This window comes from Phyllobates terribilis, unplaced genomic scaffold (genome assembly GCF_046119375.1).
Source record: "Phyllobates terribilis strain yellow unplaced genomic scaffold, ASM4611937v1 Scaffold_11__3_contigs__length_659146591, whole genome shotgun sequence".
NCBI lineage: Eukaryota > Metazoa > Chordata > Amphibia > Anura > Dendrobatidae > Phyllobates > Phyllobates terribilis.
In genome coordinates, this window is record NW_027362771.1 from 159,120,005 (window position 1) to 159,143,727 (window position 23,723).

Here is a 23,723-nt window from a genome sequence, read left to right on the forward strand (position 1 = left end):
GCAATACAACTGTATTTGAGGCTGACCTGATATTACAATTGATCGCTGTAGTAAGCTTGGTAGTATTCATGTAACGATTGTGTTTGTGATGCTGTACATCTGTACTGATGGTAGTTCTGGTAATTTATTCCGGTACTGATGGTGGTTCTGGTGATGTACTCCAGTACTGATGGTGGTACTGGTGCTGTATTCCTTTACTGATAAAGGTTTTAGTAATGTATCCCTGTGATATTATGAATTGTTAGATGTATACAGGATCATAACCAATAATATGTAAGATTACATAGCCATATTAATAAAGTATTGTGCGGTCTAACAAGTTAAGGGTTACATTTGTATTTATGTTAGGAGAATTAATGGTGTTGCTCAAGTTTGTGATGAAAGTCTGCAGTCACACTATAACTGCAGACCTCTGAATCCTCACAGCATGAGCATTGCATGCTGTCAGGATCTTCTAGTGCAGGCAGCAAAAGTAGGAGGTCACGTAACTGCACATAGGTTCACAATTCACTTGCATTAAAGGGGTTGTCCGTTCCTATTCGATAAGTCTGCAGTCAGTCTGTGTGACTGCAGACTTATGAATCCCCCCAGCGCACGCACTGTGGGCTGCGGGGATTCGCCAGTTTCTGACCCGGGACCGGAGGGTATGTGAGTTATACATACTCCTGCCACTGGGCGTGGCCTCGCTTCCATACACGTGTATGGAGCGAGGCTGCGACCTCTAGTCGGCCACCCCCACTAGACAGGCCCTGGCTGGGAGTATGTATAACTCATAAGTCTGCAGTCACACAGAATGACTGCAGACTTATTGATTTGGCCCAGACAACCCCTTTAATTGAGGCCACGCACGTCTAGTTGGAATGTAGCCAGAAGTATGCAAATTGCAAACCTGCAGTGACATGGCTGCCCGCAACCAGCACGAAAGAATCATGACAGCGTGCAGTGCACAAGCTGTGAGGGTTTGTAAAGGAAATATTGATATTCATGATATGGCAACTCCATTTGTCTGCTTGCTTCAAAATCATGTTATTATACTCTTTGCATAACATACATTCTTTCCTTCTTTCCTCTTGATTCACATGCAACTTTCCCACACTAACCTTTTCTCTCAAGAACATTCTATGAGACACCCTGCTCCTGTTATCTAGCTAGTCTGAGCCGGGATGTATAACCTTGTAACTTTCCATCATGCACCGAACTAACGATAATATGACCATATGTGTATTTCCGTAATAATTGTACTAACATTGGTTCAAGCTTGTAGTATGGCTGTAGGTGATTGGCTATTGATAAACTCAAAACAATATAAAATGCTAAGTAGAAATAAACTGGGTTAGAGATTCTCTGAATCCTCCCATACAGAGCTTTGCCTCCATCTGGTTTTCTGTTGGATTGCGCAAATCAACCTTGTAACATAATAATTTGACACTCACTTGGTCAACCGTGAAGGGTCATTACTGCCCTCCCTTAACAGGTTCAGCAGTCTGCAGTCACATAGAATGACTTCGGACTTTCATCACAAACCTGTGTTCATCACAAAGCATGTCCAATCCTAACAGCATAGAATATGCTCTTTGTCAGGATTTGGCTCTGTTTGACAGTTCTAGTGGTCCTCACGTGACCACTCATATGTGATATTCATACTTACAGTCACGTGTCAACTAGCTTCTATTCCTGCTTCTTTCAATGAAGCGGGAGCTGTAGTTTTTCACTGAACATTGAGAGAATTATGAAGAGCAGCTAGTCAGTATGCGACTGTGAGCAAATCACATATGAGTGTTCACATGATGACTAATCAAACTTCTTAAGTTGTGTATAGGAATGGGCAAGGGGTCTCAGGACAACACTACTCAGCACATGTAATACATAAAAACGTTTACGAAATGACAGTTATGCTTTAATTCTAGCTATAGACAGAGAACAATGACTAGTATAATAACATGTATAGAGATTAGCCCTTATTAGAAATCCACTTTATTTTCCATTTTTTTTTTTTAAGTACCTTCAATAAATCCTATTAGCCTTCAGACTACGTTAAACACACAGTATGGGTGCAAGACAGATTACAAATGATTCCCTTGCTTAGTGTTATGTAGCTTACTTTCTTATATCTCCTTCTGGCCATTTCATTTATCAATGCCTTCCTAATCAGATATCTCTATAAAACCATGAAAACTTTATTACCCTTTCCAAGGTTTCTTCTAAACTCAATTAGGCTTGTTTCACACATCATTTTTTGGTACGTGTGCTGTTATTTTTACAAATAGATCATGGACTCATTACAATCAATGTTGTTTTTCACATGCGCTTTGTTTTTGGGGTCCGATTTTTGATAGTGTCCTCAGGATACATGTCTTTTATTGATTCATGTTGAGAATCAAACTCTCAAAGGCAAGTCATTGGCCCTGTAGAAAAAAATGGATAGCACACGGCTTTCACCTGTGTGTTGTCCATATTTTATTCTTTAATGCAAAGGAGGAGCTAAAATTTTTATTTTCAAACCAGAAAAACAGATCCAATAAGGATTCCTTTATTATTTACCAAACCCAAAATAAAAAAAAACAAAACAACCACGGACTGTTTTTCACATATGAAAAAAAAGAACGGATGTGAAACTGGCCTTAGTTTAAGATACTTTCAATAGTCAGACAGTATAAAGTTAAGGCGGTGGCTCCAAGGAGGAATAAGGTTAATTTCCTCCTGTTAGCCACGTTTTCAGAAAGGTGGCCGGACAGCATTGGAATGCTAATAAACTGCAGATTAACCCTAAATCTGCAGGTTAATAGCATTTGAAGACATGACAGGTTCCTAACACCAATCTTGAAGAATAGGGCCTTATTTGGATTACTTTAGACCCTTAATTTGCACCAAAAGATGCATGCCAATAATACGCTGGACAAATCATGACAACACTTGGCTACGCTGACTTCTGTGATGAAAAAAAAAAGGATGGTGTAAGCGCAGTGTACATACACTAAAAAAAATCTGTCTAAAAAACTTTATGCCAGAATTTTGGTGGAAAATATGGCAGGAAACAGACACAATAACTTTGGTAATCGTGAGCCATAGTGTTTAATTTTCACGTGAATACAAGCCAGAGCGTATACTTTTTTTTTTTTGCAATTTCTTCTGGGGTATGAGAACGCAAAAATGAAGTTTGCGTCTAAGATGATACATTGTAGCAATATAGTAACTTGTAGAATCCAGACGGTTTTGTCTTCCGTTATAAACAGAAGCTACAATGCCAAAGCGACATGTAAAATAGACAAATAAATATTGATTTGCAGGACTGAGCGAGACATAGACCTATTTATTTAGGTTCTCTTGGCTGATTTGTGACTGTATGAGAGGTATAATGAAGGAAGCCTGGAATAACTGTCAACATAACCAATCCCAAGTGTCACATACCAGAACAGCAAATCACACAATGCAACCCATTATCTGAATGTAATGGATAGACAGAAATGTACAAATACTAAGCACACGAGGAGTAACATTTATCAGGTTATCTGCTATATGGCTTTATGAAGTGCACAGAAGCCGAGCTCCAATATTTGTGCTAGAAACTAACAACCTCCTGTTGCTAGCAAATCACATTCTGTCCTTAAAAACAGTAAGGACACAACTTAAAATCTTACTATTTCCCAATCTGCCTGGACTCCTACAGTGTTATATTCTCCAGCAACTTTGATCAGTAGATCCGCCATTGACCCTATTGTGAAGACAGCATTTCACACAACAGCGTGCACTGTGATCTCCTAAGGCTAGGGATACAAAGCGACTCGCTGATCAGGCTGACGACCTGCAAGCGGCCGTGACCAGGCAGACAGTCAGAAAAAATCCATCACTTATAGATTTCTGTGTGTCTGCATTCACTCTCATTATTTGTGGCAGCAGGACAACGTGATCTCATGTCATGTGGCCACAAGCTGCTATGTAGCCACAGCCGTACCCAACAAGCTTCACAAACACAGCGGGAGCTTGTTACACTAAAGCTGCAACAGACATAAAATAGTATCAAATGCACCATAAAGACAGCACAGTGAAAGGAAACAAGCCTTTTAAAGTAGGGACATTATAGTCATTATAGGGTGAGGTTCCAGCACCTGTAAATTGAGTCACTGTATAAGGGCAGTAACACTTCGCTAATTTGAAGAAACAGAATAGACTTCTGTTTATTGTTCTTTCAACTATTATAGTATTCTACAATATTCCACACAACAGTATCCAGTAAACCATATTCAGATGGTCTGCTTATTTGACATAAAGCTAGGTGATAAACTTTGGATCACTTGGGTCCCCACTGAGAGAACAGAGAACACATCAACCCAGTTTCTCCTTACTGCAGTCATAGTAAGAAGGTTAAAAGGAACCCGTCAGGAGGTTTTAGTACCCAAACTGATCTAATTTGTATTAGGTCACTGTAATGCAAATTCATTTCATACTCTTGTTTTTTCAATCCAGGAATAGAACAAAGAATGGAAAAAACAAGGGTACGAAATTAATCAATTTGGCCAATGAATGACTCAGTGACCTGCCTACCCTATCGGAGATCTCACACATGGCATAATTCCTTGTGGCAACGTATGCGGAGATCCATAGTCCAACTCTGAAAATGTCATCAGGACTTGGCTGTGCATGCACCGCCCCAGGAAATCATAGTGCCTGTAGGAGATGTCTTGTAAGGGAGGCACTGAGACAAGAGTGATCTGCCATTCAATGACTAGAGGATGGCGATGGGCAGAGAGAGCGGGAGAGGCCGGAGAGCTCTTACATAAAAATTGGAAAAGAAATACCGTAACGCAAAATGGAATAAGAGATTGAAAAATCTAGTGTACGAAATTAATCTGCATTACAGTGACATGACACAGATTAGATCAGTTAGGGTTAATTAATCCTGCTGACAGTTTCCATTTAGAGGTCTGTCATGTTCTCTGATCTGCAGATAGGATGTTATAAAGGAGGAGGAGCTAATCAGATTGATAAACATTTTTGTGAGAAAAGTTTCAATAAAACTTGTGTTTTATTCATTTAAACATATTTGTACGTATTGGAGTCCAGTGGGCGGTTCTAGTCAGTGATTGATCGTTTTCGCTGTATAACTGCATGCAGACAGCTGTCAATCACAGATTAGGACCACCCACTGGACTCATGCATACAAACAACAGGGACTTCAATACATAACATTCAAGTTAAACTTAATCTTTTACAACAAACCTATATATCATTCTGCTCAGCTTCCCCTTCTTTACACATTGCTGCATACGGATCGGACTGCATGTACAATGTGACAGGTTTCCATCAAATGAAGCCACGACAGAGGAGTGCAGCGCCTGACCACTGCTCTAGCCAAATTTTTCTACATTGCGGTAATTTAGTAAAAAAAAGGGGAGCTCAGGATTCCTGCTTTAGTAATCAATAGGGGTCACCATCGATCAGACTTTCATCAACAATCACGTCGAAGAGTTTAAAAAAAAAACGATGACATGAGAATCTTCAGTTTTGGTCATAGTTTCCCTTTAAACTCTAACCTGCTACAATATGATATATATTTTATGGTCTATTTATGGATTACAGCACACTCCTCACAGCAATTTTACAAAACGTTCCCGCTAGAGCAGGCTGACATTTTGCCTGTGCTGATATCAACAAAATGTTTTACCTTTCTACAGGTTTGCCGTGATATTTAAGGTGCACGTGCTGCCTGCAATGCGCTCTGATGCATGACAGGAAATAAGTAAGTACCAAATCGGGAAAAAGAATAGTAATTCTAGAGCATATATATGCTGATCCGCAGCAGGGAACACAGATCCACATGATCAATTTCATCTTGTTTTTTTTCTTTTCTTTTTTTTCCCCTTCTGCTGCATTCCAGGGAATGAAGTGACAATATAATAACGATGAATGACAGCCCCATTATTACTACTTTAGGAAGGAAATAAAACACAAATTAATGTCAGGACAGATAACAACTGGGTATACAAATGAATCTTCTCCTCTTTTACAAGGAACATAAATACCAGCTAAAACGAGCTAATAATTGCAGACATATCACAAGTGACAATGCCATCTGGCAGGGCCACACTTGTTCGGGCAATACAGGAAAGTTTAGTTGCAGTCTACTCCAATCCAATGTAGTCATTTTACTGTCTGCCATTTTTAGTGTACTGACACAAATTACAATGCAGTGAGGCAAGCACTCCCATTTCTTCCCAAGAAGCAGAGGTTGCAGATGACAGACCTAACTAACCGGTTATTATTTCCAAGGCACAGAAGCAGCTGTTTTTTTACATTAAGGGTATACTAGAGATGGGAAGTGGTGGTTTTATACATAAAAAGTGACATTTAATTATGAAGCTATTATGTCAAATTACCTTCACCATTTGTAACCAAATGTAATTATAGAAATAGTAAATAAAAGCAAGTGGGCTCTGTGACTATTAGGGACGTAGGAGTGGACTGCTGTGATTAATGGGGTATTAGGGAAGTAGGAATGGACTGCTGTGACTATTAGGTAAGCAGGAGTGGACCCTTGTGGCTACTATGAAAGTAGGAGTGGACTGCTTTGACTATTAGGGTAGTAGGAGTGGACTGCTTTGACTATTAGGGTAGTAGGAGTGGACTGCTTTGACTATTAGGGTAGTAGGAGTGGACTGCTTTGACTACTATGAAAGTAGGAGTGGACTGCTTTGACTACTATGAAAGTAGGAGTGGACTGCTTTGACTACTATGAAAGTAGGAGTGGACTGCTTTGACTACTATGAAAGTAGGAGTGGACTGCTTTGACTACTATGAAAGTAGGAGTGGGGTGCTTTGACTACTATGAAAGTAGGAGTGGACTGCTTTGACTACTATGAAAGTAGGAGTGGACTGTAGTGACTATTAGGGAAGTAGGAGTGGACTGCTTTGACTAATGGGGAAAGGAAGTTTGCTACAAACAGATGTGGGCACCCACTTCAACTAATGGAGTTAAAAATACAGGGGTTGGGACTACTCTGCTGTGACTACCAGAAGCCTGTGCCCAAAGAGATAAAAAAAATACAGTAAAAATTCTTTCCACACCTTTATAACAACTCACTTGGCAAAGAATTTGTTCAAAGTCCATTACATACATCAAGAAAAATGTAGGATTCGTGTCTTATTTTATAGCAATGTGCTTTTAATTTAAAGGGAATCTGTCACCCCCTGGGAGACATCAGACCTCCACTATGGGCATACAGGGTATACAAAAGTAAATCTATACTTACCTGTATGGCCCATATTAGAGGTTTGATTGCAGAGAAATCTGGTTTTATAAAGTCTGTTTTCCAGAGGCCTGGGGTCCGGGGGACGCCATGCAAACCCCTCCTATCTGCTTACTATTCTCCTATATCGCCGCCTCTGTTCTAAATTACCATATTCCCCCCCTCCCCTGCACGTCACAGTGTCCTGTGACTGTCCTGCTCTGCCTCCCCTCCCATGGAGCGTGCTTTGTTTCCCTCCGGCCCCGTTTGGTGCGTACTGCGCCGCAGCCTTGTATTGCGCAAGTGACGATGAGTCACTGAGACTTCTGCTCCGCTGGTAGTACGCAGCCAAATGTGTTTGAAGTGAAACAAAGAGAGCTCCATGGGAGGGGAGGCAGATCAGGACATGTCACAGGGCAGTTACAGGACGCTGTGATGTGCAGGGGAGGGGGGGATATGGTAATTTAGCACAGAGGTGGCGATTTAGGAGAAAAGTAAGCAGATAGGAGGGGTTTGCATGGGGTCCCCCGGACCCCAAGCCTCTGGAAAACAGACTTTATAAAACCAGATTTCTCTGCTATCAAACCTCTACTTTGGGCCATACAGGTATGTATAGATTTACTTTTCTATACCCTGTATGGCCATATTAGAAGTCTGATATCGCCCAGGGGGTGACAGATTCCCTTTAAAGACTTTCTATATTTCAGTACACAGTATTAATAAAACTTGCCACATAGATAAAAGCGCCAAATCACACCACAATTAGACAGTTTTACCTATTTTAACTCCTTCCCAGTCTGGGTTATTTTCAGTTTTTGCACTTTTGTTTTTCCATGTACTTTCTTCCAAGAGCCATAAGTTATTTTTTTCGAGAAATAGCTGTATGTGGGCTTCTTATTTGAGGGATGATTTGTAGTTTTGAAAGACACCATTCATTTCACCACTTACAGCACCACTCTAGCATTTTTGTTTTTTTTCGGCGCTGGAGTGGTTCTTCTAATCTAAGGTCACTGACCGTAGTCTTATACTTACCTGCTGCCGTCTTCACCTTCTATTGGCGCCGCTCAGTCCAGTGGCGCCATCTTGTGATCACAACTACCGACTGTCCAGAAATCAAAAGTAACTGTCACAAGCGCAGTATGAAGCTCTCATAGACTTGCATTAAAACGTGAATTCCGGATCGCTCTAGGAAACACTGCAGCGATCCAGCAGGTAATAAACTGCTGGGGAGCAGTGGTGAGAGAAGGTGAAGATGGCGATGAGTAAGAATAAGACTAGGTGCAGGGACCTTAGATTAGTAGCACCACTCCAGAACTGCAATTTAAAAAAAAAAAACGCTGGAGTGGTGCTTAACACTAGAACTACTGATGGAGTCATTTTGACTCCTTTCGTTTTTTATTTCTCTTCTGTGACTACATTTTTCAGAATTCCGGCTTGAAACTCGGTGACTTTTCCTCAAATATGATGTGAAAAAAGATTTTGTGAGAATAAATAATTTTGGTGAAAAATTTGCACGTTTTTTTCAAAATTTACCAAGAACTACTGAAGGGAGTCATTTTGACTACCTACTATATTTTGAGGTCCTTTTGTCACTAAATGTTGCTATAAAGTTTTGTGCATAATTTTTTCACTCTGTCTTATTTACCCTGATGTTCATATAGATGTAGTTCAATTTACATGTCAACTTTTCACATTTTCCTTGTGTTTTACCTGCTTGTATTACTGTGTAATGCTGAACAAAATAGCTTGTTTACTCTAGGCTCTTATCTTATGCTAATGAAGGGTGGTGTTTTTCTAAGGTCATAGCAGGAGACAGTATTCTGGATAGTAACTTTACTTTCAGTTCAGCTGAAGAGACAAAGAGAACAGACGCAGACATACGAGCTCTGAAGACTCATACAGGTATGAATTGTTATGAAATAGTTTAGCTGTCTGTCAACTGATTCAGCCCACCTACTTTTGAAGGTGGCAGAACAGTTATTATTTCTTTTAGTTTTCATTTCATTTCTATTTTTCAGCAGGGAACTATATAGAATTATGGAATTTGTGAGGAATATGGAGAGAAGACGTTTGATAAAGCCTCAGGATATTCTGGCTACTTTGCAATCCATACCGGAGGATGAATCGGAATCCGAATTGCAGGAACATGTATTTGATTCTGACAGTGATGAAGATTTCATTCCTCAGAACATATCAAGTGAATCTGAAGACTCAGAAGGAACAAATCCAGAAGGTAAGTAGTTATGTGTATTTATTTGTTCTTCCACACACTGAGTTAGGGCCTGTGCACACTAGCAGAATTCTGGCTGAATAGCCATCTGGATATTCTTGCCGCAATACAGGCCGTACCTGCCCGCTCATGCCTGAAGCTCCGCTCCAAACCCCGGGCTGGAGCCGCTGTCAGGGACAGAGCAGCGCTTGCTTACGCGCGAGCACGGCTCCGTCCCAGACAGCGGCTCCAGCCCGGGGTTCGGAGCGGAGCTTCAGGTATGAAACTCCGCTCTGTACCTGAGCGGGCAGGTACGGGCCGGATTGTGGTGAGAATATCCGGTCGGATATTCCGCCGCTAATCCAGCCAGTGTGCACGGACCCTTACAAAACAAAAATTCTAAATATTCATCAACTTTTTTACAGATATTCCAAGCACATCAACTGGGGATCGGGCTCATGCAGTTATGTTGCCTCGTGACCATCCTCCTGGTCGTGGACAGAAAAAATCAGCAAAATGTCCCAGAAATGAAAGAACAACAGATAACGATGGCGGCGAAGGTAATGCAACAACAAACACCAGAGAAGGCGAATCTGAAGGAATACTAGTTTCAGCGGATGGTATTCAATGGAAACCTGTTGAAATTGGAGAACACTTGCCTGGTAGGCGTGACAGCCAAAATATTCTTCGAGAAGCACCTGGCCCTACAGGATACGCCAGAAGAAATATCATTATCGATAGTCCTTTGAGCGCATGGCGTTTATTTTTTGATTCATATATATTGACACATATAAAGAACTGTACGCTTGCAGAAGCATGCAGGAACAATAATTTACAGTTTACTCTATCTGATGAGCTAGATGCATTCATTGCGATATTCTATGCTCGTGGAATATCTGGCACGAACCGTCACTCGATTAGCAGTATTTGGTGTAATGACTGGGGAATACCGTTTTGCAAAGCGACAATGTCTAGGGACCGCTTTGTTGAAATTATGAGGTTTCTCAGATTTAATGAGAAATCTACTCGATCGGAGAGACTGCAAACGGACAAGTTTGCTCTATTTTCTACTGTGTGGGACAGGTTTATTGAAAATTGTATTGCGTGTTACAAACCTGGCCCATACATAACGGTGGATGAGCAACTTTTCCCAAGCAAAACTAGGTGTCCATTCACGCAGTACATGCCGTCCAAACCAGATAAATATGGCCACAAATATTGGCTAGCTGTTGATAAGAGGAGAAAATATCTGGCAAATGGCTTCCCTTATCTAGGCAAAGATGACACACGCCGTGCTGAGGACCGTTTAGCTGACCATGTGGTAATGAAGTTATTGGACCCGTTTTTGAAAAAAGGTCGCAATGTTACAACCGATAATTATTTTACTTCAGTAAAATTAGCTAAACAGCTAAAAAGCAAAGGAACAACCATCGTGGGAACACTGAACAAGATAAGGCGAGAAGTGCCTAAAGAAATAAAATCCATGAAAGAGGAATTGTACAACACTAAAGTGTTTAGAAATGAAGACAATTTTACACTTACAGTATATCAAGGAAAGCCCAACAAAAATGTTGTCATTTTGAGTTCCGTCCATCCAGATGTTGTTGTTGCGTCTGATTCCGCTAAATAAACTCCAGAAACGGTAAAGTTTTACAATGAAACAAAATATGGAGTAGATGTAGTGGATCAGATGGCACGAAAATATACCACACGAACATGCACAAGGAGATGGCCTGTTCATGCATTTGAAAATGCCTTAGACTTTGCGGGTATAAATGCATGGATAATATTCAAGGAGATTACCCACCAAAAAATGTCACGCAAGGCATTTTTGCAAACGCTTGTGAGAGAGTTGAGTGGTCCTTATGTCACAGATAGGGAAAAGGGTTCCACGTCCCAAGTTTCTACATGCTCAGAAGTGATGGTTCAAACAAAATTTTGCCAGATCAAAGAAAAGTGCAAGAAAAATAGATCTGTCGGAAATTGTAAGACTTGTGGTAAGTCTTTGTGTGGGCAATGTACTGCCATAAATCAAGGTCAATGCCTAAAATGCGAAACACCAAATGTTTAGAAGGTGAATTCTGCGCCATATTTTCATTTTTATGCTCCTCCACCTACATTTTCTCTGCTTTTTGTTCTTCAGTTGTTGTTTATATGTGTGCACTTGAATAAAAAAAAATGTTTGAAAAACGTCTATTATAATTATTGTTATTTTCTGTAGAAAAATAAGAAAAGCAGAAAAAAAACAATCAAAAGCATTACTGTTGGATCTCACAATAATAATACATTACAAAAAATATAATTATTAATAAATAACCACAAATGAAACTCTAAAAATAAACGAAAACAAGCAAGGAGTCAAAATGACTCCTTTCAGTAGTTCTAGGCGGGGTCACGAGTCCAGTAGTCCTAGTGTTAAGGCTATGTTCACACATCATGGTTTTTTCAGCGTTTTTTTTTCTGCAGCAAAACCAGATCTCTTGCCAGGAGGTTGTTCAAGATTTTTCTTGCTTTTTTTGGTGCGTTTTTGGTTTGTTTTTTTCAGCGCTTTTTTCACTGTACTTTTGTAGCTTTTATGCATGTACATAAATTTCAGCGAAAAAAAAATCTCATTCTGGTTTTGGCACAAAGAACGCTGAAAAAACGCTGAAAAATCTGACAGCTGCGTTTTTGGTGCGTTTTTCAGCGTTTCTTTCACTACCCATTAGTTCCAAAGAGTGAAAAAAAGCTGAAAAAACGCTGAAAGAAGTGACATGCTCTATTTTGCAAAAAAAAACATGCAAAGCACAAAATTCTGAACAAAAAAAAAACCATGAGGTGTGCATGAGATTTTTGGAATCTCAGACTTTGCTGGAACTGTGAAACACAACTGAAAATTTGCATAAAAAAACACATCAAAAAAACAATTCATTTTTATTTTGATAGATCGGACCTCTACGAATGCAGCAATGCCACTTTTATTTTTCATTTTTTTATTTTCAACGGGGAAAAAGTGGGGCAATTTTAATCTTTACATTCTTTTTTCATATTCTTACATTTTTAGTTTTCACTTTATATTTTAGTCCCCTTAGCGGATTTGAACCTGCGATTGTCTGATCACTTGTTCTATACACAGCAATAAAATTGTATTGCAGTATATCGACCTATGAAGCCCAACCACAGACTGGACTTCAAAATAGGACAAGGATGGCAGCCATGGGGGCTTTCAGCAGACCCCCAGCAGCCATAACAGCTTGATTGTCGATGCACACCCATTTAAATGTCGCTGTCAGTGATTGACAGCAGCAATTAAATGGTTTAATAACAGTAACTGTTGCGCTATCTGGCTGCTGCTGTCACAGGAAGATGTTGGCTGTTTATCACATCCGGCATCTACCAGGTATAGAGGCAAGCTCAGCTCCTGATCGTGCTCCAAACATGGGCATCTAACATATGACTTACCAGTACGAGATATATCTGAAAGGGTTAAAGGAAATACGACCAGTTCATGTTTTAAATGGCATTCGGGAGTCAGGGGTGAGGTGGACATATTTCTATATGGAGGCACAGAGGGGGGCACTACTATTATGTGAAGACACAAAGGCGGGAGTTATTATATGGAGGCAAAAAAGGGGTCACTATCATTATATGGAGGTACAAGAAGCACTTAATATGGAAACACGTTTTTTATATGGATGCAGAAACGGGGCATAGTTATACAGTACAGACCAAAAGTTTGGACACACCTCATTTAAAGAGATTTCTGTATTTTCATGACTATGAAAATTGTACATTCACACTGAAGGCATCAAAACTATGAATTAACACATGGAACAACTGAAAATATGTCTTATATTCTAGGTTCTTCAAAGTAGCCACCTTTTGCTTTGATGACTGCTTTGCACACTCTTGGCATTCTCTTGATGAGCTTCAAGAGGTAGTCACCAAAATGGTCTTCCAACAATCTTGAAGGAGTTCCCAGAGATGCTTAGCACTTGTTGGCCCTTTTGCCTTCACTCTGCGGTCCAGCTCACCCCAAACCACCTCGATTGGGTTCAGGTCTGGTGACTGCGGAGGCCAGGTCATCTGGCGTAGCACCCCATCACTCTCCTTCTTGGTCAAATAGCCCTTACACAGCCTGGAGGTGTGGTGTTTGGGGTCATTGTCCTGTTGAAAAATAAATGATGGTTCAACTAAATGCAAACCGGATGGAATAGCATGCCGCTGCAAGATGCTGTGGTAGCCATGCTGGTTCAGTATGCCTTCAATTATGAATAAATCCGCAACAGTGTCACCAGCAAAGCACCCCCGCACCATCACACCTCCTCCTCCATGCTTCACGGTGGGAACCAGGCATGTAGAGTCCATCCGTTCACCTTTTCTGCGTCGCACAAAGACACGGTGGTTGGAACCAAAGATCTCAAATTTGGACTCATCAGACCAAAGCACAGATTTCCACTGGTCTAATGTCCATTCCTTGTGTTCTTTAGCCCAAACAAGTCTATTCTGCTTGTTGCCTGTCCTTAGCAGTGGTTTCCTAGCAGCTATTTTACCATGAAGGCCTGCTGCACAAAGTCTCCTCTTAACAGTTGTTGTAGAGATGTGTCTGCTGCTAGAACTCTGTGTGGCATTGACCTGGTCTCTAATCTGAGCTGCTGTTAACCTGCGATTTCTGAGGCTGGTGACTCGGATAAACTTATCCTCAGAAGCAGAGGTGACTCTTGGTCTTCCTTTCCTGGGGCGGTACTCATGTGAGCCAGTTTCTTTGTAGCGCTTGATGGTTTTTGCAACTGCACTTGGGGACACTTTCAAAGTTATCCCAATTTTACGCACCGACTGACCTTCATTTCTTAAAGTAATGATGGCCACTCGTTTTTCTTTACATAGTTGCTTTTTTCTTGCCATAATACAAATTCTAACAGTCTAGTCAGTAGTACTATCAGCTGTGTATGCAGCAGACTTCTGCACAACACAACTGATGATCCCAACCCCATTTATAAGGCAAGAAATCCCACTTATTAAACCTGACAGGGCATACCTGTGAAGTGAAGACCATTTCCGGTGACTACCTCTTGAAGCTCATCAAGAGAATGCCAAGAGTGTCCAAAGCAGTCATCAAAGCAAAAGGTGGCTACTTTGAAGTATCTAGAATATAAGACATTTTCAGTTGTTTCACACTTTTTTGTTAAGTATATAATTCCACATGTGTTAATTCATAGTTTTGATGCCTTCAGTGTGAATGTACAATTTTCAAAGTCATGAAAATACAGAAAAATCTTTAAATGAGAAGGTGTGTCCAAACTTTTGGTCTGTACTGTATGTAGGCACTATTACATGGAGGTAAAGGGGGCATTTATTATATAGAAGTATAATTTAGGGCACTATTATACGGAGGAACAGGGCGTAATATTATATGGAAGCACTATTATATGTAGGCACAGAGAGGGACACTACTATTGTGTGGGCCACAAAGGTGGCATTATTACAGTTTAGGGACCTATGGATGGTTATAGCGGCTGCCAATACCATATGTGCACCCACACCCCACTTCAGCCAGCCACTTTATAAAACATGCAAAAAAGATGTATATAATATGCAGGGTGCAGGCCGGGTCCCTCCAGTGGTGGCTGGGTAAAGTGGGGTGTCTAGCCTGTGGGTGCACATATGGTATAGGTAGACTACCTGATGTAATAGTAGGGGAGTTATAATAGGCTGTTATATGGACAAAGGTGCATCTCACGTAATGGTGTAAATTGCACCCTATGCATGCCTGTGTGCATTTTGAATACTAGGCAGCCACCCCATGGATGTTTGGTGGGTAAGTTGTTGTTTCAATAGTATTTTGCGCCTGCTGCATCCTGTTATGTATTTGTGTCTGGACATGGTATTGCATTTATGGCTGCTTTTTCTCTCTTTCAGTGATGTTTTTATTGATTTTTTTAGTCCTTTTTTCAGTCACTACGTAGTACATGTGCATCTCACAAAATTAGCATATCATCAAAAAGTTAATTTATTTCAGTTCAATACAAAAAGTGAAACTCCTATATTATATAGAATTATTACAAACAGAGTGATCACTGAGACACCAGACCCAACAATGCAGACGAGCTGAAGGCTGCTATCAAAGCAACCTGGGCTTCCATAACACCTCAGCAGTGCCACAGGCTGATCTCCTCCATGCCACGCCGCATTGATGCAGTAATTGATGCAAAATGAGCTGCGACCAAGTATTGAGTGCATTTACTGAACATACATTTCAGTAGGCCAACATTTCGGATTTTAAAATAATTTTTCAACCTGTTGTTGTAAAGTATTCTAATTTACTGAGATAATGACTTTTGTGTTCTCATTGGCTGTAAGCCATAATCATCAACATTAACAGAAATAAACACTTGAAATAGATCACTCTGTTTGTAATGACTCTATATAATATGAGCTTCACTTTTTGTATTGAAGAACTGAAATAAATTAACTTTTTGATGATATGCTAATTTTGTGAAATGCACCTGTATATGGTGTATAATGATAGTATTGATAAGATTGGTGTTTGTACAGTGATTTTTGTTCAGCAAAAGTATGGGAATGTCATTTATTTACTATGAAGTGGCCATTGTGTGCAGGTATTACCAGTCTTGTATAATGGTACTATTTGTAATAATGGTCTTATTATAGTAGCTTTTAATCAAACCTACTTTTAATCAGTAGGTCATATTCATTTCTGGTATTTATTTATTTTGCTTACTTATATAGCATCATTAATTCCAGTGCTTGACAGAGATCATCAAATAACCGAAGAGATTTTATTAGAGATTAATTTAAAGGGAATCTGTCACCCCCTGGGAGATATGAGACCTCTAATATGGGCATACAGGTTATAGAAATGTAAATCTATACTTACCTGTATGTTCCATATTAGCGGTCTGCTTGCAGAGAAATGTAGTTTTATAAAATCAGTTTTCATCTACTTGGTAGCCAGAGGATGCCAAGAAATCCCCGCCTATCTGATTAGGAAGTTGAGAAATCCCCCCCTAACTGGTTATTTAGCATTTTCCTCCCATCCCCTGCACAGTGTCACAGCGCCCTGTCACTGTGACTCTTCGACGCCTGAACACTACAGCACTGCAGGTAAAAATGGGCCCGGGAGGAAAAAAGCGCTCCTGATGTCAGCGGCACTTTGCGCATGCGCGGCATGTCAATGAGAAGAAGGTATGCATAGATTTACATTTCTATAACCTGTATGCCTATAATAGAGGTCTAATATCTCCCAGGGAGTGACAGATTCCCTTTAAAAACAGAAGGATCCATCGTGAGGATAAAACCTTAAGCGTTTCTGGCGTACACTACACCCTTAGTCATAAGAATATTTTTGACAGATATCACTGTCCCCATTGATAGATTGCTACAAACAAATCACATTTTACAATACGATTATTCTGAATATGTATTTTGTGTGGGGGAGGGGTAGCTTATGGGGAGACACATCACTTGGGTCACTGATTTTTCAATACCCTAGCCCCTGGTTTTCACAAAAGTGAATACATATCAAGCTCACTTTCAAGATGCAAAGCTAAAAGTCTTGATGGTGTGGCAGACATTCATATTTAAAACAAGACGCGGCAAGTTAACCGTTGTGTTATTATATACTGCAAAAACATAGTAAACGTAGACATTGTGGGTTGGGTGTGAGCCTTAATTTGCAAAAATCAAACCACAAAAATCAAACTAAAACAAAGCAGCAACATATACATAATATGGCCAGTATGGGGAGGCAAATTTCCATCCAAAACGTCCTTTCTTGCCTAGGTAATAGTTACTGCTGTTAATATTTAAGTTCTCATTACCAGATATGTAATAGTTATAAACCACTGCGGGAATGTTAAGGATATGAATCTCAGAGTACATGGAAACACTGTCTGATAAATATCAATTCTCTGTTTCAGTCCAAACATGAATAAGGTTCTAGCTAGGAAACATAACTGACTGGCAGCACAGTCTTGGTTTCATGTAATTAGATTTTCCTAGCAGTATATCAGCTTAAACCTCTTTAGGTAAGAAAGTAATGCAACTGTTCTTGTGCAAACTCATTACAATACTTTAATGATTAACCTATTTCAAATGACTGCGGATAAGTGGTCCATGTAATAGTCACAGAGCTACAATCAATGCAGTTATAATACATTGTGCTAAAAACACAGTGCATTACTTTGCTAAGGATAGAAAAATGGAATCATGATAGGTTACATATATTGTGTGGGTAACAGCATGAGGGACTCCTCATTATTAGTGATTGGATTAGTCACCGCATAAGTAATTTTCAAGAAATCCTGTAGACTATACATTAACTTTTTTACCAATACTTAAAAGGACTGTCCATTTTATTTTAACAAATGTTTAGGGTTCATGCTTTTGTGACTCTTACTAACACAGTGGTACATGAAGTTTGTGATTATTATTTATTTAGCGGCCTTCGGCTAGATCTTGTGCAAGCCTTGATAGGTCCACCAGGGTCTTCTACGCCATTATCTTGTTAGTATTAAGCCATTGGGTTTCAGGTCTTCCTCTTCGCCTTGTTCCTTCTGTTCTTCAGACCATGATATCTTTCTCCAGTGATTGCTCTTTTCGTATGATGTGTCCAAAGTAGGCAAGTCGTAGCTTAGTGATCCTTGCTTCGAGTGACATGTCTGGCCTGATTTGTCCCAAAATGGATTTGTTTGTTCTTCTTGCCATCCATGGCATTGATAACATTCTTCTCTAGCACCACATTTCGAAGGAGTCAGTTCTTGTTCAGCCTGGTTTCTTTATCACCCAGGTTTCGCATCCGAATGTTACCACAGAAAAGACCAAACTATGTACGAGCCATGTCTTTGTTCCCAGTGAAATGTTCCTTGAACACCTTGTCCAGTATCTTCATTGTTCATTTGCCCATAGTTATTCTCCCATTGACTTCCGGTGTCGTCGCTGCATCGAGTGATCATTGATCCAAGTAGGCTGAAGTCCTTTACAACTTCCAGTTCATCACTGTCCATCTCCAATGTGTCCTGGTCGTACCTGGCAGTAGTCAGTCAATATCTTTTGTCTTCTTTGTGTTGAGCAGCAGTCCCATGTTCACGTGCTTTCCTTAATGGCACTCCAGAATAAATCCTTCATTCCATCTACGCTTATTGCTATCAATGTTGTATCGTATGCATATTTAAGATTGTTGATGATTCGTCCAGCAATTATGATTCCTTTTTCTTTTCCGTCAAGTCCAGCCTTCCTGAAAATAGCTTCTTGTCAGACGCCTCGCTCTACATTGAACTATGCTGTGTCACAGTGTTCCGTTCGGACTCTTGCTTCTCAGTTGATGTAAAGATTCCTAATGAGGCCGATCAGATGGTCCGGAACACCCATATGCTTCATGGGTATGGCACACCCATATCCTTAATCTGCACTTAAAGGACGAATCGAATATCAACAGGAAGTCAGGGCTGTGGTTCATCTCTGACTTCCTCTTGATGTTCGATTTGTCCGAAGGCGAGGATAGTGAAGCTGGCACGGATTGGGTGCAAAGCTCAAGTGACGTAACAACCTCACGTGAGCTCCGGGAACACAAGTGCCGACACAGCTGGAGCATCGCCGGCACCAGGAGTGAGTATAGGTGTTTTTATTTTAGCAGAAGCAAACATATTTATTTGTCTTGACAGTAGACAACCCCTTTAATGCCTTTATAGCCTGGGACGTATTAGTACGCACCAGGCTGTAACCCCCGGTTCAGTGAGGGCTCCGGCGCTGAGCCAGCACTGAACCGAGCACATGTCAGCTGATTCTTACAGCTGACATGTGCCCACAACAGCCGCGGGTGGAATCGCGATCCACCCGCGGCTGTTAACATGTTAAATGCCGCTGTCAATCTCTGACAGCGGCATATAACATCACCGCGCCGGAAGTGCGGCTTTAGCCCCGCCGGAAGCGCGACCTTAGCCCCGGCCATCGGTGACCCCGTCACGTGATTGCGGGTCACCGATGCGTAGGCATGACAACCCTGGGTCTGGAGCTGATCGCTATGAGCGCCACCTAGTGGTCGGCGCTCATAGCACAGGAGCATTTCTGTTCCATAGAGGTGATCTGCTGATCACCTCTATGTAGCAGAGGTGATCAGACAAGTGCTGCTTCTAGTCTCCTATGGAGACTATAGATGCAAGCAAAAAGTGAAAAAAAAATGGTTTTAAAAATCTAAAAAAAATATAAAAAGTTTAAATCACCCCCCTTTCGCCCCATTCAAAATAAAATAAAATAAAAACCCACATACACATATGTGGTATCGCCACGTTCAGAATCGCCCGATCTATCAATATAAAAAAAAAATTAATCCAATCGGTAAACGGTGTAACGAGAAAAAAAATTCTAAACGCCAGAATTACGTTTTTTTTGGTCGCCGTAACATTGCAATAAAATGCAATAACGGGCGATCAAAACATCGGATCTACCCCAAAATGGTATCAATAAAAACTTCAGCTCGGCGCACAAAAAATAAGCCCTCACCCGGCCCCATATCCCGAAAAATGGAAAAGCTACGGGTCTCGGAAAATGGCGCTTTTTTTTTTTAAGCAAACTTTGGAATTTTTTTTTCACCACTTAAATAAAAAAGAACCTATACATGTTTGGTGTCTAAGAACTTATAATGACCTGGAGAATAATAATGGCAGGTCAGTTTTAGCATTCAGTGAACGTGGTAAAAAAAAAACAAACAAAAAAAACATTGTGGTATTGCACTTTTTTGCAATTTCACCGCACTTGGAATTTTTTTCCCGTTTTCCCGTACAGGATATGGTAAAATCAGTAATGTCGTTCAAAAGTACAACTCGTCCCACAAAAAATAAGCCCTCACACGGCCATATTGACCAAAAAATAAAAACGCTATGGCTCTGGGAACAAGGAGAGCAAAAAAAAAAAAAAGGAAAATCCCAGGGTTGCGAAGGGGTTAAATATGCAGCTACAGAGTCACAGGGCCCGGTGACGTGCAGGGGAGGGGGGAATATTTAAATTGAGTAGTTAGGCGGGGATTTCTTGCCGTCCACCGGTTGCCAAGCCTAGGTGAATGGATTTATCAAAGAAGGCAGACCTCTAATGTGGGCCATACAGGTATGTATAGATTTACATTTCTATCACCTGTATGCCCATATTAAAGGTCTGATAGATCCCAGTGCGTGACAGATTCCCGTTAACATACAGTAGCAGCCAGGGGTGCCTGCTGACAGCTCCGTTGCTTCCATCTTACTCCTGTGAACTTCAGCAATTTCCACTATATACTGCAATACCATGAAACTGATAGTTTAAAAGGGATCGGATGATTGCAGGTCCAAGTTTCTTAAAAAGGACTAAAAACAAAGTAAAAAATAAAAAGGTTTTAAAAATATTTAAAAAAATAGAAATTTGAATTAACTCCATTGTCACTATTAAAAAAAAATAAACAAACATAGTTGGGATCTCCACATCCGTAAAAGTCTGGTCTACTAAAATATGAAATAAATTAACCCATACGGTAAAAGCCTGAACACTAAAAACTGTTATGTTATTTTGGTCATCACTGCTCCCTAAAAATGTGCAATAAAAAGCTATCAGAATGTCATATGTTCCCCAAATTGGCATCAATAAAACAGTCGGCTTGTCATGCTAAAAAAAAAAAAAGCCCTCACACAAATGTAAAAACGAAAATTGGTTGCATCCATAAGTGGTTAAACAGGAGGTAACGTCTGATGATATGTTCCCTTTAAACCATGTGTAGACAATGTTTAAAGACTTGAAACCATGTAGTGTAATTGGACAATAAAGTGGCACACCTCATTGTTTTGATATCAGTATCTCATTAGTAATCATTAAAGAGTGAATAATTAGACTGAGCAAGGAACCAAATTGTAGAAGGATGGGCAGCTATGCCATACTGCAGCTGGCAGGCACGTTCAGTGCCTTCTTCCAAATAGTGTTGCCTCAGCTGTAAATACAAGAGCGGTAGAACCACAGCTGTTCCTAGCACACGGCTTGGTAAGTAGCCGTATATTGTGAAATAGAAAAAAATAATCTAATTTGAAGATAGACCATGGATAAAGATTGTAAAGCCGATCAAGAGATTAGCATTTCAGCATAAAAATCTATATGTACAGCGAGGATTTCATCTAAGCCAACAGAACTCTCCTCTACAAGGGTTTTAATACGCTGAGCCTTTTGGCAATAGACAAGTATAAATAAGTTATTACCTTAATTATAGGATACAGATGAAGCCAAATCTCCCCAATTATTGTTCTCATTTGTTACACGTCGTATGCTCGCCTTTAGGTTAGAAAGATTAATATCCAAAATTTTACTGTTCCGAGGACTGTGTGCTTTTGCAATGAATCATTTTGGATGTACTTTTACCTACTGATTAGCCTTTCAGGTTAACAGCAGCAGCAGATATATTTACATGAAGTAGTCGCTGGTTATTACAATAGAATTCCTCCAATCCAACATCTGATGTTAATAGAAATCACATGGGCTCTACTGCTGCCAAAAACAGTGACTCAAACTAGATTTAAAGGGAATCTGTCAGATTTTTATTATGTAATCTGAGGACAGCATGAGGTAGGGGCTGAGACACAGATTTCAGTTATGCGCCACTTACCAGGCTGTGTGCTATTGTCTCAATACAATGAGTTTTTATCAGCGGGAGAGTAACACTACAGGACTACAGCTCACATGCGTCCTGGTCCAACTCCGCCCCCACCACCGATTAGCAGCTCACTGACAATAGACAAGCTGTGGTGTAGGCTTATTGGGCTTATGTATCACTTATTGTGTTGTGGCTTCCATACAATGAATGTTTTATCACAAGGAGATAACTACAGCTCCCGTGACCCCTGGTCCGACCACGATCTCCCCCTCTGATAAGCAGCTGTCAATATACAGTGTACACAGAGCTATGGTTTGGGTGAGGGTAGCTTTTGAGCTCTGCTATATGCTGCATCTAAAAACTCTGATTGTGCCACAACTGCTGCATCCAGTAAACTAAGTGATACATCGTTGGAATCAGGGTCTTTTTCCCTACATTATCCTATTCTCAGATGAGGTAGCAAAAACCTGGTGATAGATTCCCTTTAAGGGTACAGCCACATGGGAATTATAATTACCTATTTTCTGCAGCAGAAAACCTACAGCGAAATCCGCATCAGCAAAATCCACACAAATCTGACAACAGTTCTGCACAAAATCTGCAAAATTGCTGCAGATTTCCGTTTTTTTAGCATTGCAAAGGGTGAAACGGGCTGTGAAAATCTGTATTGTGTGGATGAGATTTTGTACAATGTTGCTTCTATAATACATAAAGCAGATTTTTAATCTTGGCCTTTCCATCCTTTGTGTGCACATACCTGAAGCATTTTCCACATTATAACGGGAGATCAAATACCTGAATTTACTGAAAATATGCACTCATTACAGTAAAAGATACTTTATCTACCTTTATTGAATCATTTGACAGAGATCAGGGCTCACCCAAAATACTGCTCCATAATCTTATACCATCAATATTTCCAGCGTATCCAAGAATGCACGAAAAAACATTTTGTTGGTGTAGTATATTTTGGATGATATTTTACTTTTATTTTTGAGGGTTTTTTTTAGTTTGTTCAGGAAAACGCATTATTTGCCTCTACTATAAAAAAAAATCCCAATAATTAAGATACTTTTGAAAAAGAGGCAACTACATTTTTTTCCTGCAGCTGAATATGTCATCATAATATTAAGACACAAAATTTACATTTGTCACCATCTACAGAATACATTATCGGGATCTTATTGTAAAATATTACGGTTAGAAGGAAGAAGTTCATTTTCTGCAAGTCATAAAGCAGAAATTAATTTCTTCAATATTAAGTGCCACTGCGTATGTAAGGTATTTCTGAGGATTAGGCTAGTTTCAGACAGAGGTAATACAGTTGTATTTTATAAATCTGTATTACAGCTCCTTCAGTGTTTTTCGCATATGAAAAAAAATAATACTCTTGTCATCAGTTTTTATCATATATGGATAAATAAATACGTTACAGAGCTTCTTCTATTTATTGCAATGTTAATCACGGACAGCACACGAACTGTACACTGATGCCATCTGTGCGCGGTCTGTGATTTTCATGGACCCATAGACTTGTATTGGTATTTTTCATCTGTGCTGTTGGTAAAAAAATGGACATCTCTTCATGATTTTTGGAAAAAAACAGACATGTGAACAGCCCCAAAATGGATACATGTTGGATTTGTGAAAAATACAGATAAAACACATACATGCAACACGGAAATCT

General features: G+C 40.1%; 2 protein-coding genes across 7 annotated transcripts in view; one reads left to right on the forward strand and one right to left on the reverse strand.

Moving 5' to 3' along the window:
- Positions 1-23,723, reverse strand: part of GRIP1 (glutamate receptor interacting protein 1) — a 647,688-nt gene that overhangs the window by 347,703 nt on the left and 276,262 nt on the right. The window lies entirely within an intron of this gene.
- LOC141165601 (uncharacterized) lies at positions 8,737-12,528 on the forward strand. Its single transcript, XM_073651318.1, has 4 exons — positions 8,737-9,125; positions 9,242-9,456; positions 9,858-10,485; positions 12,495-12,528. Exons 2-4 carry the CDS (start codon positions 9,261-9,263, stop codon positions 12,526-12,528), a joined length of 858 nt encoding a protein of 285 aa, XP_073507419.1. The 5' UTR covers positions 8,737-9,125; positions 9,242-9,260.

Coding starts and splice junctions, on each gene's coding strand:
- LOC141165601 (XM_073651318.1), top strand. CDS start 9,261: ATGGAATTTGTGAGGAATATGGAGAGAAGACGTTTGATAAAGCCTCAG. Junction 9,457..9,857: donor AGAAGGAACAAATCCAGAAG/GTAAGTAGTTAT, acceptor ACTTTTTTACAG/ATATTCCAAGCACATCAACT. Junction 10,486..12,494: donor GAGAGACTGCAAACGGACAA/GTTTGCTCTATT, acceptor TTTATATTTTAG/TCCCCTTAGCGGATTTGAAC.